Below are 16,189 nucleotides of genomic sequence, written 5' to 3' on the forward strand. Positions count from 1 at the left end.
ACTTCTGTCTTTTTTTAATTTCAAATAAGTTTCAGGGAAAAAATTGTATAGGGAATTGTGTCATTTCGGGTCAAATATCATATTTTGCAATTTTAAAGATATTTTTAAGTTGTTACCATGGTATTCACAGGTCTGAAAAACAGAAAAATAAGTTTACTTATCCTTCAGAGCTGTATTAAAATTGCAGATGTTGCATAGATTACAAATATATATACTTCATTAGAAGTTATGTGTTGGGTTAACTGGCATTGTTTACATGTCTAAAACGTGCCATATTTTTCAGAATTGGGCATTTTTTTTCTGTACACTGCTACCTTGGCAGACAGCTGGAATACTGCAGATGGGTGCTTTATACCAAAGGAAGAAAACTCCAAGAACATGTAAGGGAAGGCAATGTGCTTGCTATCATATCAAGGAGAATGACCCAAGTACATGTTGGACAACAAGTACATTGACACCTCAGTGCAGAAGGGAGGTATACCCGGAGTATCTGGATGCGTGTAACACGCCAGCGTACTTACCCAGATCATCAGGAAGCAAGGAGAACAAGGGCGATGTGACAGTGCTCTGGCTTGACTTGGCAAACGCATACAAATCTATACTTCACAAGTTAGTAGAGCTTACCATGGAGAAATATAACATGCTGGAGAAGTTCAGAAGACTGTTAACATGCCACTTCGACAATTTCAAGATGTGTTTCACTGTGGACGACTTGAGGTCGGGATAGTCACCGGGTGCACAATATCTTAAATACTCTTGGCAGCAGCCATGAACTTGATTTTCGAAGCTGCCGGGAAGATTGGCAAATGCAATAATAAGGCAGTCGGCATCAGACAACCACCAAACAGAGTTTTCTTGGACGATATGACGGTGAAAACAAAGACTGTGGTAGAAGGAAGGTGGACACTAAGAATCCTAAAAAGATGGCCACAAGGGCACGTATGAAATTCAAACCAGCGAAGACCTCGAGTCTTGTACTGAAGGCAGGCAATGTGAAAGAGGAATGGTTCAAGATCATGGGAGAGGACATAACACAGTCACAGAGAAGCCAGTGAATAACATTACCAAGTGGTTTGAGGGTTCATTTAACGATAGGAACAGCGTAGTTGAGATGAAAAGGCAGGCAGAAGGATGGATGAAGGCTGTTGATGAAAGTGGACTACCAGGGAAACCCAATGCTTGGGTATATCAGCATTGTGTGCTTTCCAGATTCGTTTGGCCATCACAGGTCTACGAAGTACCAATCGCATCTGCTGAAGCAATGGAGATGAAGATCAGTGGTTACCTGGTTACCTTTGGCGATTGCTGAGCGTACCTCGGAGCTTCAGCAGTGTAGGTATGTACAGCTCAGGATCCAGACTTCACGTCCCACTCAAGTCGGTGACGGAGGAGTTCAAGGTAACCAAGGTGCGATAGGTCATTATGATGAGGGACAGTGCAGACGACAAGGTCAAGGTGGCTTCGGTTGCCACACGGACAGGAAAGAAATGGGACGCAAAACAAGCACTGAAAGGGGCAGAGTCGAGACTCCAGCACGGGGATATAGTTGGAACGGTGGCATCAGGGCGCCTCCAGGAACCATCACAAGTACCAGGGTAGGACAACGCTAATCAGCGGGAACGAAGGGACATAGTTCAGGCAGAGATCAGAGGGATTGATGAGGAGGCTAGGCAGGTGAGGGCAGTTAGCATGAGGCAGCGGGGAAGCTAGCTGGATCCACTTGGAGGGAGTGAGGCAGCGGAAGGAAGGCTACAGGCTAAGTTTCTTACTGAAGACAACTTACAATGTACTGTCAAGTCCAATCAACCTGTTCTCCTGCGGCCTTAAGGACAGTGCAGCATGTGCACTTTGCTGGCGACCAGCTACTCTGGTTCATATATCTTCTCACATCTTGCAAGGTAGCACTGTCGGACGGGAGGATAACATGGAGGCAAGGCCAGGTTCTGAAGGAGATATCGGCATGCAGTGACTGTGTCAGGCCAAAATTCGTCACCTTTGTGAAGTCTGGAGCAGGAGTGAAAAACAGTGTGGGGAAGGATGCGGGATATGAGGGCAGATATTCTTCAGAGGATGAGTTTGGCGGAAGAGGTTAATTGACTCAACACCGCTCCGCCCTCGACATCGTGTTGTGGTCCAACAGCTCCAAGCAGGTAGTGATGATTGAATTAACGGTGCCATGGGAAGATAGGATGGAGGAGGCTAATGAAAGAATACCAGCAGCTAGTATAGAGTAGTGTCAACAAGACGGATGGAGGACATGTAGCCCGATTTTCCTCTGGTCCTGACACCATATTTACACCAGACATGATGTCAGGGCTAGAGGAAACTCGGACTAGAGGACATGGTCGGATGTAGGGGATTCACTGGTTACTTCCAGCTGGATATGGAGAAAAAGGGGAGGAAAGATGGGGTGTTCACCAGACACAGTGATAGCCAAGGTGACAATTAAGAGTCAGGTATATATGCATTATGGGGGACCAAAATTTCACTGCAAATCTGTTCACTGCAAAATCTTATAAATTTTATTAGTTTGATAAAATTCTATATTTCACTGGCAAAATATGCAATGAATATATATTTTCAATAGAGATATCTGTATTTATGTAAAGTTTTGAAGGGGGGGAATATAAGATTTTTTGAAAGTTTTGAAGGGGGGGGGGGGGGGGGGGCCCATAAAAAATCTTATATTCCCCCCCTTCAAAACTTTCAAAAAATCTTATATTCATTGGGCATTGGGAACAGACCAATTATCTCCAACTAAGTCCTCTACATGTACATTTGTGTATAAAACTTAAATTGATCAGATACACCAAGATAATTAAATATGGCATAACCAAAAGAATGTACGGTTAAGTCTATATATAACGAGCTTTACACGCAAGTGGAAACTTCTCGTAACATAAATTGGGCTAAACGGCTGAAGAACATATTATGTGCTCATGGTTTTGGTTATGTTTGGCTAAACAAGGAGTTAAAGATACTGATGTATTTCATATCATTATTCCAATCAAGGGTACGAGACATTATTCATACAATACGGGCAAAGAGAGCTTGTAGACTCACCACGAGCCAGATGTTATAGACTTTTCTTAAATGAATTTGGTTACAAGAGATATCTTGATATCATTCGCTTACTTTATGGTAATACTGTTTTTCATGCTTTAATATTCTGTCGTGAATACTGTGATTTATTGGCAGCAAAATAATGGTAGCGCGCTTCATGGAATTTGCCTCTGTCCAGTTGGCATTCATATTGACTATGAATGCCAACTGAAAGCCGTTCAATGCTTATATTTACCATCTGCGATTTTTTATTTGTCGTGCGATTTTTTTTTTTTTTTAATTTTCAAATTCAAATTTCAGTTGGCAGTTCATAAGCTGGTGAACTCGCAACTGAATTGGTAGGGTAATATAGTGGCAGTGCCCCCCCCCCCCCCTCCAAAAAAAAAAAAAAAGCCACAGGCCCCCCCCCCCCCCCCCCCCCCCTTTCCCAAAATCCTGTATCCGCCACTGATAATCCCTATTTAACATTAAATAGATATAGATATCTGAACAAAATAAAATAAAAACGGAGCCCTATACATCATTAGGCCTACTGTAGACCACAGGTGCCTGACTCGTTTTATAAAATAATAACATATAGAGTACATATAAATTATATTATACTCTAATCTAATCTAGTCCAGAAACCTATATACTAAATTAATATAGGTCTCTGTCTAATCGAAGCTATGGAACTTAGAAATAAATACATCAGATTTCAGATTTCAAGCCTGAGGGAGTTCAGAACCTTTCTCATTTATATGTACTCTAGTCTATATGTTATTATTTTATAAAACGAGTCGGGCACCTGTGTGTAGACTAACGTTAGGCTTATCCTACCACGATACATGGACCATTTAGCCCGCCTTTCATATTTACAATGTATATCCTCGATTGTACAATGTGATAATATCGATCAATAATACGAGTTATATACTCATGTCTAATTTGGATTTACACATTATAAGGAAGAATCTAACACATTACATCACGGCACTTGTTTAGACACGTGCTCCATTGGTGGCACGATAGTCTATTTATAGACCATAACACTGCTTATGTAATACGGGGATTTCCGCCAAGTTGAGAGTGGTTTGTTTTGGGCGCCATATTGAAAAGCTGGAAGTACGAAGAAAAGAGAGAAACTTCTTCAAAGGAGTGAGTTTTGTCGTTTATACAAATCTGATTTATGATAATGTGTGTTGGGTGTAACTAGGAATGTAAGTGACGATTTTTTAATGTAAAATATGTGATGTTTTATCTCCGTCATCCCGAACACAATGATGATGGAAATTTCACCAGGTTGGGCACAACACGGGATTCGTTTTCGGGATTTTTAGTAAAATGTGACATCATTTAATAACCACAATACTATATTAGACCTTGAGATTATGTTTGTGACTCCCCAAAAATCGTTAATTCTTGGGATTGAATGCAACATGTCTATTTGACATTTGTTTTGACCCTTCAGGCTTCACTGGCTTCAGATTTCCAAGAAATATTCATTTGACTCATGAAATTTCTAAAAAATCAAGGGTCAACTAGATGCCCTGGGTAAAGACTGGTCTTTTCTAACATTGACTTTAGAGTCTACCATGTATAGTTTTATGTAATGTAGTCAGTCGCATGACTCTCTTGTGTCTACAAGTGAATGCCAGTTATATAAATTACTAGTAATAAGGGGTTGAACATGTCACCAACACTTGAGGTATTTCTAATTTGTTGGTGATTAATTTAGCTACCTGGATGTTCTATGCTGCACCATTTCCATTTTCCAAACTGAGCAGGTGATTTCAAAACATTTACAGGGATAGACAGGTGCTTTTTAGGCCTGCTACTTGACAAATGTAGAATATATTGTTTTTACCGTCGGGTAGATAATGACAAGGAAGTCAAAATTTATCATAATTGCTTTAGCCTCTTTAATCATTAATCATTAGTCATAGAAAACTACAACATACAAATAAACAAAACTTGTTTGACATCAGGAAAATTCAATATTTCAGTCATAATAAAAATCATCTCAAATGTTGATTTATAGTGATTGTATTATAGTACCAGCAGAGACATATATATATATCTATATAATATCTCTGCATGGTACCAGGTACATGCAATAATAAACCTGTAGGGATCCGGAGATAATTTCAACACAAGGGATCATTTTGTTGAAATATTAATTAAAAGATTTGTTGTACACTTGGAATAAGATACAATCTGTGTATTCAGTAAAATTAAGTCCAAACTTCCATTAACTAATATGTGACAATATATAAAGTACTGACATATCGATATACTTTTCCAAATTTAAGTCATGGTTACAAGATTTCACTGCCGTTGACCCATTAGAGTACTTACCTATATAACGTAAACAGTCGGTATAATGCGGGGATTAATGCCAGACCAGGGGACTACACATGCCTCAGGGACATTAGAACAGTGGTTGTTCTAAACTGAAAGTGTACAGATACTGATCTCGCTGTAAATGATAATGAACTTTGTTATAACTTACATATGTAGGAAATAATGAACATTCAGCCTTCTAATATAATTGTACATAACTTCACATCAAATTAACAAAGTGTCTTGTATGTAATACTTCATACACAAGACCGTTACTGATGTCATAATCAATGCAAGATGTATCTAACTTATGAAGCATATTTTACATTTTCTGATTAACAGATTTAAAAGGGAAAAAAAATAGCAGATATTACATATAGCACCATGTCTCGATATACAGGGACAGATATGTATAAAATTACTAGGATGTAAAACAACTGATCCTAATTAAGGTACAGTAGCACACTACAGTAGTAGGACAGGCTGGCCATGGGTGATTTTTTGTTAAGCAAATAACTCCTGTATTATGATATGCATAAAAAATGAAAAAATAAATGTACACTCTAATTGGTATATTCAGTATGAAGTAGTAGTCATACAGGCTTCACATTTGTTAAAACAAAAATTAATGATTTGGTTCCGGATTTTCCGAAGTGTGTTTACACAGGAAATTTAGTTTTGCCCACAGAACAGGTAAGATATAGCAGAAAACTTAATTTACAACATATGTCAAAACAAGATTAATTCTGTCTTTGGGATAGGGATATTTAATTTCAAATAGGTTTCAGAAAAAAAATTGTGTAGAGAATTGTGTCATTTTGGGTCAAATATAATGTTTTGCAATTTTTTAGCATTTTTTATAAGCTGTTACCGTGTTATCACAGAAAATATAAGTTTACTTATCCTTCAGAGCTGTATTAACATTGCAAATGTTGTACAGATTAAAATATATATAGACTTTATTAGAGCTCGAGATAATATGTAGGGTTAACTGACAATGTTTACATATCTAAAACATGTGCCATATTTTTCAGAATTGGGCATTTTTACTGTACACTGCTACCTAAGTATTATGGGCACTGACCAATTACTGACAGTAAAGATAATTTACACATTTGGCTGGATCTGTACATGTGGACAGTTCTGTTCTAATATTTCAGATCGGTGACCATCACAGAACATACTAAGTCTGAGACGAAATGTATGAACATAAAAATCAAAGTGAAATACAGGAAAATGTTTTAAATCAAAAACATTCGGATTGTATCCCACTTTGCAAGTTTGTAGCTCTAGAAATGTTGTGTGGAATGGTTTTAACCTTTTGTAGGCTTAAATTAAATTCGGCAAAGATACAGTATATACAAAGCCAATGACCTCGGATCTAATAACCTGGTTTGACATATTTGTAATTACCAGGTCAAGGGTATTTTATTTCTTTGTCAGCACTAGCAGTCTTGAAAGGATTTTCATATATCGCATTCATAGTATTGAATACATTTTATTTTTCAGGAATGAATACAGAAGGAGAAGGTGATAGTGGGCAGCAAAGCGATGACGCACATGATGGCTCTGTGGTCCATCAGAGGAGGAGGCACAGATCGTTTACAGAGAAGAGAAGAAATTCCATGAATCTGACTCCTTTAGTTATGCCAGGAAATAACACGAGCTCTTTTGGTGCATTCAATTTTCCATCAAGGTTTGGCAAAAAGGAGGACATAAAAGAAGAGAGCAAGGAATTGTTTGAACGTTTTGTGTATGATGAAATAAGCAGGGAACATCTTCATTTGCCTGATGACTTAGAAACCTTATCAGGAATAAGGTACAAATATATTTAATCTGAAACATGTCTGAAACATCAATGTTTGTAAAGGTTTTTATTAATGGGGTATGGTATATGTAAAGGTTTGTGTCCACATGTTATAGCTGCTTGGTCATACCGTCAATAAGTGATGCTGATTTTTATATTCCTTTCAGTACTCCACAAGGTTATAAAAACCCTACTTGGGCAAAATATGGCCGTGAACTTAGAGTAATGGCAGATGAATTTGCCGAGACCAAGGAAAGGCAACGAATAAAAAAAAGAGCAGGAAATGTAAGTTTCCAATGTAAGATTTTTGATATTTTACAGCAATGTAGTATTTAAAGTGTGAATCTTAACTTAATGTTTGTTTGTATATTTAAAGCCTAGAGCAGCATGCTATTTTGTAGGATTGATTTCTATAGATAACAAACTATATATACTCTGTTACCATGGAGTTTGTTATAAACAAGTTTTACTGTACTTACCAATTTTAGCAGTACTAGTGAACATCAATTACAAAGGTAAATTATATATGCCTAATTAACGATACTATATGATGTAGACTACTAAAATTTTCAAAGTCTTTGTTAGTACATGTACATGTATAATGTCGTAAATGATAGAATTTATGCTTGAAAGCTTAAGCAAATGATCCACATTTTAGTTCCTTGATTCAATCATATCTCAATTTTGAACAATTTTATTGACACAAAAACTTATGACAAATGATTGAATATAAGACAAAGCCTATTTAAGTCCTCTCCAAATGATTCTGTGTACGTTTGATGTTCAAATACAGTAATGAAATGAATATATATACCTCAAAACACATTTGCAAATAAAACTTCAAAGCCATGTTCACTTTCACTCTCTGCATCTCTGGAATATGTTGTGGCAAAATAAAAGCACACAACTAGTGAATATATCTCCTGCAGTATCAAGGGTGCTGTATCCATGAATGTTTGTTGTATAACATTCATGGTTTTCAAAATATCATTTGAATTTGATGAGAATCTAGGGAAGATAACAAAAAAGTGAAGATAAATCTTGGACTTTTGCATTGGTCTATATTGAGTATTCTCAAAGGTAAAGAGCCCACAATTATAATATTGGTATAAGGTATGATACAAGCTGGCACAATTTACATTTTGTACTTGTAGTATATTTCACACAGTACAATGGAAATGTTTATTTATTATCGGAACTTTCAAGAAACCCTAGAATCTTGGCCTGGTCTGGCAGAGATATCTTATTTAGTCAAAATAACTGTAGGAAAGCATTCATTGATGAAATTTACTGTCATGTTCCATGAAAAGTATGTGGTCAATATCAATTTTGATAAAAATTTTTTTCAGGTGGATATGAATTCTGCTACCTATGAAAGTTTCAGTGATATGTTATCGGAGTTATTTTTTAGCGGTGGGATGTCTTCTGCTATAACGAGGGAGAGACTGGTTGTTCTCTTCTTCTTCTGTTCTGACATTGTGATCCGCTCTCTGAAGGCCAAAGCTACAGACTTGTTTAGAAAGTTTATTGAGTGGTCGACACAATTTATAACTAGTAAAGTGGCAGAATGGATTGAGAGACTTGGAGGCTGGGTAAGAATTGAATATCACAAAATTTGAAAAGATTTCGGGACTATTTTCCTGAACTGATCTACTTTCTTAATAGTTTTCTTCATAGGCTGTCCAGAATGAAGATTGTTTTCTAACATACATGTATAGCAATTTTGCAAATCCAATCAACACTTTTCTTCCTGATATTTGAAGGTTGAAAAACACATATACATGTACAATTTTCAAGAGACAATCTTTCAACAATGTTTATACATGATGTCATAATAGTTTTATTTCACATGTTGCAATATTATGACAAGATGTCCTATTACATAGTATAACAGGCCAGTTCAGTGATAAATTGAGAATTTTCATCATGCTTTTGGCAGGAAATGGTGATGATTATCTTTAAACCACAGTAATTAAAAAGTTTTAATTAGTATTTGATAGTGAATTCGAACCTGGTTTATTTTTTCAGGGCACTGTTTTGAGGACCTCTGGACGCCTATTTACCAACTTGTTAATGATAAGCGCTGTGTGTATTGTTGCCTTTGCCGTAGGGAAGGTGATCATTCGCAGAAATACTGGATAGAACAAGCAGACATTAAAACAGTCTCACAAGTATATTAATATATGAACTTGACCTGCATTGGCCACCACATGATATCGGGATGATCAAACATTTGTGAACAGCATAGAAGAATAAAGAGAGTATTTTTGTGTACATGAAATCTGAAACAAGTAACTACCATAGAACAACAGAAATTTAATTAGAAAGTGTAATTACTGGTCTAAATAGTTAAATACATGTACATACTGCTGATAAAATCTGGATGAAATTTTTTTGGCAATTAAATATGAAGGTGTTTCGCTCTTGTACAATTTCAACAGTATTCTATTGTGTAACAAGATGAAGAGTCTTTGAATTTGCACGAAGAAGAAAAACTCAGTTACTAATCATGGTAGACAATTACAAGTCATTGTGTACATATACATGTAGTATTTTGAAGAATATACATGTAATTGTTTTCACCATGATTCAGTACTGAGAATTTTTTTGAAGAACACAAAACTTTGACATGAAAATTGTTATTATAAAGTACATGAACAGTAAGTTGAATGAATTTGTGCTGGATGTTAGAAATATTACTTGTCAGAATGATATTCTACATGCATTTAACCCTCTATTGATATGCTTGCAGAAATGAATTTAACTTCCTAACATGTCATACACAATGTGTTCAGATATAAATTTTGTATTGAAATCACATATATTGTATGGTAATGGGTATTAATGGGGTAGGCTATAAATTTATGTCAATATTTAAAACCTTTTTTGGGACTTTTAAAAAAAATGTTTTCGATTGTAAATTCTATTACTTTTTCACTTCAAAACAATTCAAATATTTTTTAATTGGAAATATCTTTTTAAAAACACTTCACAATTATTTAAATTCTGTGTTCATTTATTTCTGTAAATGAATTTTGTATGCATAAAGGGGCCAAATCAGAAGATTAATGTGAGAGGTATTTTCATTGATTGTGAAAATTTGCGTTGCTTGCATTAGGACATACATACCAGGTACGTTCACACTCATTCTCATTAACGATTGGCTAACATCAAATTAAAAGCATACATGGTATACACTTTCCCAAAACAAATAAAGTACCATACATGAACTAGAACAACTTTATTCATTCATCTTTTTCAGTGTACCTGTATAAAAATTACTTCCGACTTTCTGAGATTTAATTCTCTGTACCATAATTCATGATATGCAAATATTTTTTGTAGAGTATGGAGGAGAATTGTTCTATGTATTGTACATATGAATACAAAACCCAGATATTTACTATATACATGTACATAATAAATATTGTATCACCATAAATAATGCATCTACACAATAGTGCTTAATATACAATTGTTTACGTCGTAGGTACCTATATGATCCGTCTTTGCACAGCTCTGATCGATCCTGTTGGGGCCCTGGCGCAAAAAGTCTAATATTCTTGAATTATTTATGAACCAAATCCAGTTTTCTAATTGGTTATGTAGATAATGGCAGCTACAGAGAATCTGACCATATCAGAAACGTCATTTTATATGTTCTTTGGTTTGTTTGGCAAGGTGTTGATCGAAGGTGTTGATCGAATTACAAAAAGGCCAGTGCTCCCACGGGTCAAACGAGTGAAATGTAGAGAAGACTCTATGGGGGCCTATAGGATGACTTTTTATTGCGTAATAATATTGTTACCAGGCTCATAGAACACTTTTTAAATTTACTCAATAATTTAAGGGAGAAATAGTGATGGAAATGGGCAAAGATAGAATACTCTTATGAATTAAGATAATTTGTTTCAGGTGGAAATAAAGCCTGCCTTGTAGCCATTATGATTTGTCCTTTGAGCTGGACATGATCATTTAGTCTGCTTTTAGTTAGAAAAGTCACCATGTAATGATAGAAGAACACTGTATATTTTGCATAGTTTTATTTATATGTAGTTAAAAGTTCTATGAATTATATTTCCAATATATTCCTGATAACATTTAATCTATGTCCAATGTTTCATTTTAGTTTTGCCTTGTTAAATCACTTAAAAAGTGATAATGCAAGCAATTAATATGTACAGAAATCTGGTCAAATTCGATTTATTGAACATTATATTGGTTTTGATGAGTTTGTTTTTTGATAGATTTTTATTATACAGTATGACAGGATAATTAGATTTTTTTTTCTTTCCATAATTAGAAACCAATCAAATGGAAAACCACAGCTCTTTTATTTCATATGTCTGTTTTAAAATTTCTGATTCAGTATCAAAGCTATCTAAAGGACAAATTTCTGATTCAATATCCAAGCTATCTAAAGGACAACCGTTTGTTTTTTAATTTCCTTAAATTAACTAACAGTATGTTGGTTTTATGTTTTCATATATATGTGTGTTCATATTATGGATGATATGAATCTGGAAGCATTAGTTGGATGTATATATAGTGGGCGAAACAATCAGTAATACCAATCATTGATCTCGGTATCATTCGGTATAGAATGAGGAGTCCAAAATGGACACCTTTAGGTGAAGGTAATGTCAAAGTATTAGGTAAAGGATATCTTAAGCCGAAAGGGGTTATAGTCAAACATTGTGTTCATTCAAGTATCTTATTATCCATGAGATTGAAGGATGGTATATTAATTGTAATGCCTCAGTCATTCTGTCTGTCCACATCATCATTTTTCGACAATAATCCTATTTGGACAGATCAAAGTCAAACTGAACTGTTTCATTATTGAAGTGCCAGCTGGGATGATTTTGTTTTTGTGTCAAAATGTCAAGGTCACTGTTACTACCGATAGAGAATTGGTCTGTGCCAAATCAAAAGATCAAAGATCAGATGTCAATATAAGTAAAATATAAGCTACTAGGGCTAGTATCATTCAGCAGTAAATGTACCATGTTTTTTTTTAATTTAAATTAACAGTGATTTTTTTTTTTTTCCCAATATGACATCTCGGTGATTTATTTTTATTTTCCAATATGACATCTCTTTATGGCCAATCAGTTGCATGCTGTTTTATAAGATCTGTTGACAAAGATACAATACTACTGGGTACACTTCTCCACAATGATATGACCGAAAAAGTCTAAAAATCGAAATGCAACTTAGAAGACTCAATACATATATAATGTATACTGTATTGTTGTTATTATTTGTGGAGGGATTTAAATTTGTGGTTTTTAAATATAGCATGAAAAAAGATACCCAGAAAATATTTTTGTAAGTGTTTACAAAGTGTGGTCACACAAAATTTATTGGGACAACTGTGAAATTTAACAACTCTGCAGTGATATAAGTAACAAGAAAACGATGATGAGGAAGTGGTATGAATACCAAAAAGCGCACAAGGGTAAAAATATTAAAAGAATGATCTCATGAACATGTGTTCATTGCTCAATTATTTGTAGTCCATTATATTTAGTCAAAGTATAATCAGTAGTAGTACAGATATTATTTTTTAAAGATTTATTCTGGTTCCAACCAATGCAAGTGCTCAAGACTTTCAAAGAGTTAATTGAAATACAATTCGGTGTTAACTATTTTATTGAAGGAGTCATTGTTTATCTATAAGCTAACATATATTTATTTGTATTAGAAGGGGTTTATCAATTTTTTATCCAGTATCTTTTTTTTTTTTTTTACTTAGCTGCCAGTTGCACACTTCATCATGTGACATGCATATGGCATAACAAAGAAGTTTCCTGTAAATTGATGTAAATAATATTTGATTAGTAGAAATTATCAGTTGTCATTTTACATTTTAGGGCATCTTAAGAATCCCAGGGTTATATTCTCCATTGGTTGTCAAATATGAACATCACCCCAGGAATCTCATGATAGTCACCATATCTACAGTATTCAACAGCCTTTAACCTTGTGTAATCTAACCTAGAAACTTTAATTCACATCATCCTAATACAAAGTATATACACGCCTGTGTGCCTAAAGATGTTATATATGTATGTCATATGTACCACATTACTGAAAATTACTTAACACAATTTTCTGTGAAGAAAGAATGATAACATCATTGGAAAGCTACCGGTAAGCACATTTCTTTGCGACTTATCCACAATGATTGTACAATCTGTTTCACCAGCCATGTGATAAGACAGTAATCATGTGATAGTGCAGTGGTCATGTGATAGCACACAAGCCAAATGATGTACAGTAGTTGTGCTTGTTTCATATTTGATCTCAAGTGGCAGCTTTTCAATCCATCCCTATTTGCCTATGTACATATATACTTGTTGCGATTTTATACTTCAGCCTGTCATAAATGTCTTAACTGCTTACACCATCATTTCAGCTTAATTTGATGAAAAAAAACTATTTTATATGTATATTGTAAATGAACTGAAATGTTCAAGTATTTTTTTGTCAAAAAAAACTTGAAAATATTTATTTTTACCTGTACATCTCATATTTAGGCAAGTCGAGTTATATTTTAAACGTTTATAATTACAAATCACTGCTATATATGGTGCAATTAAACAAATACATGTAACTTGATCAATTGTTAGTATGAACTATGGCTTTGCTGTTGACATGCAAGTTTCAGGGGAACACAATTAGATCATGTACATCACATATATTGCACAAAATAACCATGCTGTTAAGCTTACAAGTGCATGTCTATAGCACACGATAGGAGCATTTGTTTTTTTGAAAAATTGTTCTACTGCTGAGTTTGAGGTGAAAGGTGTAGATTTCTGGGGAAAAGTCCCAAACTCCAAAATAGAACTGTTTGTCTTGAAAATATACTTCTTCCTATGATCAAATGTCTTAATGGTATCCAATAGGAGAATTGTATTAATTAAAAAGTATCCCTTGTTGCCATATTTGTGAAATATTATTTACAACCCCCATTTGCATGTCAAGGTCAAAAATAGAATCAGAGTTTATCCGTATATAAAGTTAAATCTAGTCAAACTAATGCTCCTATTGTTTCCTCTAGACACTTGTGAGTAAAATGGCATGGCCATTTTTCAGGTTTGATTATTTGTTTGACGTTGTGTAACGCTACAGAGATAACATGTCCAGACAGAAGATTTTGTTTACATATATAGATGTAAATATAAATAAACTGATCAATAAAGACATTTTCAAAAATATGTTTATACTTAAATACACTGCAAGGTTTAGATGCACCATTTTATAGGAGAATAAGTAAAGTAAATTAATAAATTGATTTGATAAAGAGTCGATCCCTACACTATTAATCTCCCAGTATCTAATATTGCCATTATTTTAGGAAGGTGTCCAATTCACATACCAAAAGTTTATGCCATACACTTCAAAAGTAGCTCAGATTATTATGATGCAATGTATATTCATATTAAACATTTGCAAACATGGATTTCCCCTCCATAATAAATAAAAGGGAGGTAATCTTGTAGAAGTCTAATAATATGTGTTGAAGATACTTTTGTAGCGTGTACATGAATTTTAATATTTTTGGATTATTTATGTGTTTTGTATAATGGACAGTGAATGTCATCGCTATACTACAGTTGTTACTGAATGAAGAAGTCATTTTGGAAGAACTATATCATGTTTGTACATGTTTGAATTGAAATATTAAAAAAATCACAATACATGTATGTAATCTGTTTTGAATCTTATAAGTATCCAGTATTTTTACATAAGGATGTGAACTATTAATTGACACCATGCTTTTTGCATTGTCCACTGCTCTGTCCCCTGTTTTGCATACAGACTTGCATTCCTGTGGTGTTTTTACTCTGTATTGAAACAGTGGTCATGTGTATTTGAACTTGAAAGTTGGCGAAGGTAAATTTAGCATGTTATTGACCAGATACTTAATAACTATTTTACATTTCCTGTACATGTTATCAAGTGGATCAATGTTTAAAAACAAATCATCTCCGCTGGGCAGTAGTGGTCTAATACTGCGACCCTAGAACATGTAATTTGTGAGAAATTGATTGAGAAAAAAATGGTTTATGCTGGACAGATGGAGGCTGCACCACAGATGAGCTAAACATATGTATCACTAACACTTGTTAAACCTGACATTTAAACGTTTTGACATAAACATAGATATTTTGCAAAAACATACATCAATTCATTCCATTTTAATTTAGCAATGACTTAAACCGTTTCCAGAAATTTTGACCCTGTAATTTAAAGATGGAGCAAAACAATATGGTTCTTTGGTCACAAACTTGGACTACATATATTCATAATTTATCAGGAGTCTTAAGTCATCTGACCAGAAGAGATGACCTATAGCCATTGTTATTTTTCAGTATCCTAAAAACTTTGCACTGCAGCTAGAGTAGCCATTTTGTAACATGAAATCATTGTTTTCCTCAACAACACACCTGTTTTAAAATTCTTAAGTTCAACCATTTGGAATTAATTGACACTACATGGTAAGGTGCATCATTGCCGCCATCTTGAAAAGCACATTTAAAACAAAAGATCCCAGAGGGATCAGGGCACCCATTAATTGATCTTTATTAGATCTATGCAAAAAAAAAAAAGACTGATCTTTTCTGTAATTTCCTAATCTTTCCCTCTTAACATGAGATTTGATTAATATCTTTAAAGAACTTCCAGGAAAATAGAGAAAACTTTCATTGTCAAATTCAAATGATCCATGAAGAAATTTTTGATAATATGTACACTTGCAATAATCAATTTACGTGTGTGAAAAATTGGAAATGGATGGCCGTTTGTCATTTCGTTTTCTAATCAGTCTAGAAATTCAATACTAGTATGTACAACAAGAGACTACTTGGTAAGGAAAGCCTATATATGAAATTTGAGAAAGATTCATCAAGAACTTTCAGAAATAATGATAAATTTCCAACTGACTGCTTGATGGCCATTTTGTTTTCCAATCTGTCTCAAATTTGA

At 34.4% G+C, this 16,189-nt stretch overlaps 1 protein-coding gene across 1 annotated transcript; it reads left to right on the forward strand.

Moving 5' to 3' along the window:
• The first annotated feature begins 4,116 nt into the window (after positions 1–4,116).
• Positions 4,117–14,904, forward strand: LOC117334296 (apoptosis regulator BAX-like). The gene is made up of 5 exons (XM_033893823.1): positions 4,117–4,200; positions 6,895–7,204; positions 7,360–7,477; positions 8,542–8,784; positions 9,221–14,904. The coding sequence occupies exons 2-5, from the start codon at positions 6,897–6,899 to the stop codon at positions 9,332–9,334; spliced, it is 783 nt and encodes a 260-aa protein (XP_033749714.1). The 5' UTR covers positions 4,117–4,200; positions 6,895–6,896; the 3' UTR covers positions 9,335–14,904.
• The last annotated feature ends 1,285 nt before the right edge of the window (positions 14,905–16,189 follow it).

This window comes from Pecten maximus, chromosome 9 (genome assembly GCF_902652985.1).
Source record: "Pecten maximus chromosome 9, xPecMax1.1, whole genome shotgun sequence".
In the NCBI taxonomy this organism is placed as follows: Eukaryota; Metazoa; Mollusca; class Bivalvia; order Pectinida; family Pectinidae; genus Pecten; species Pecten maximus.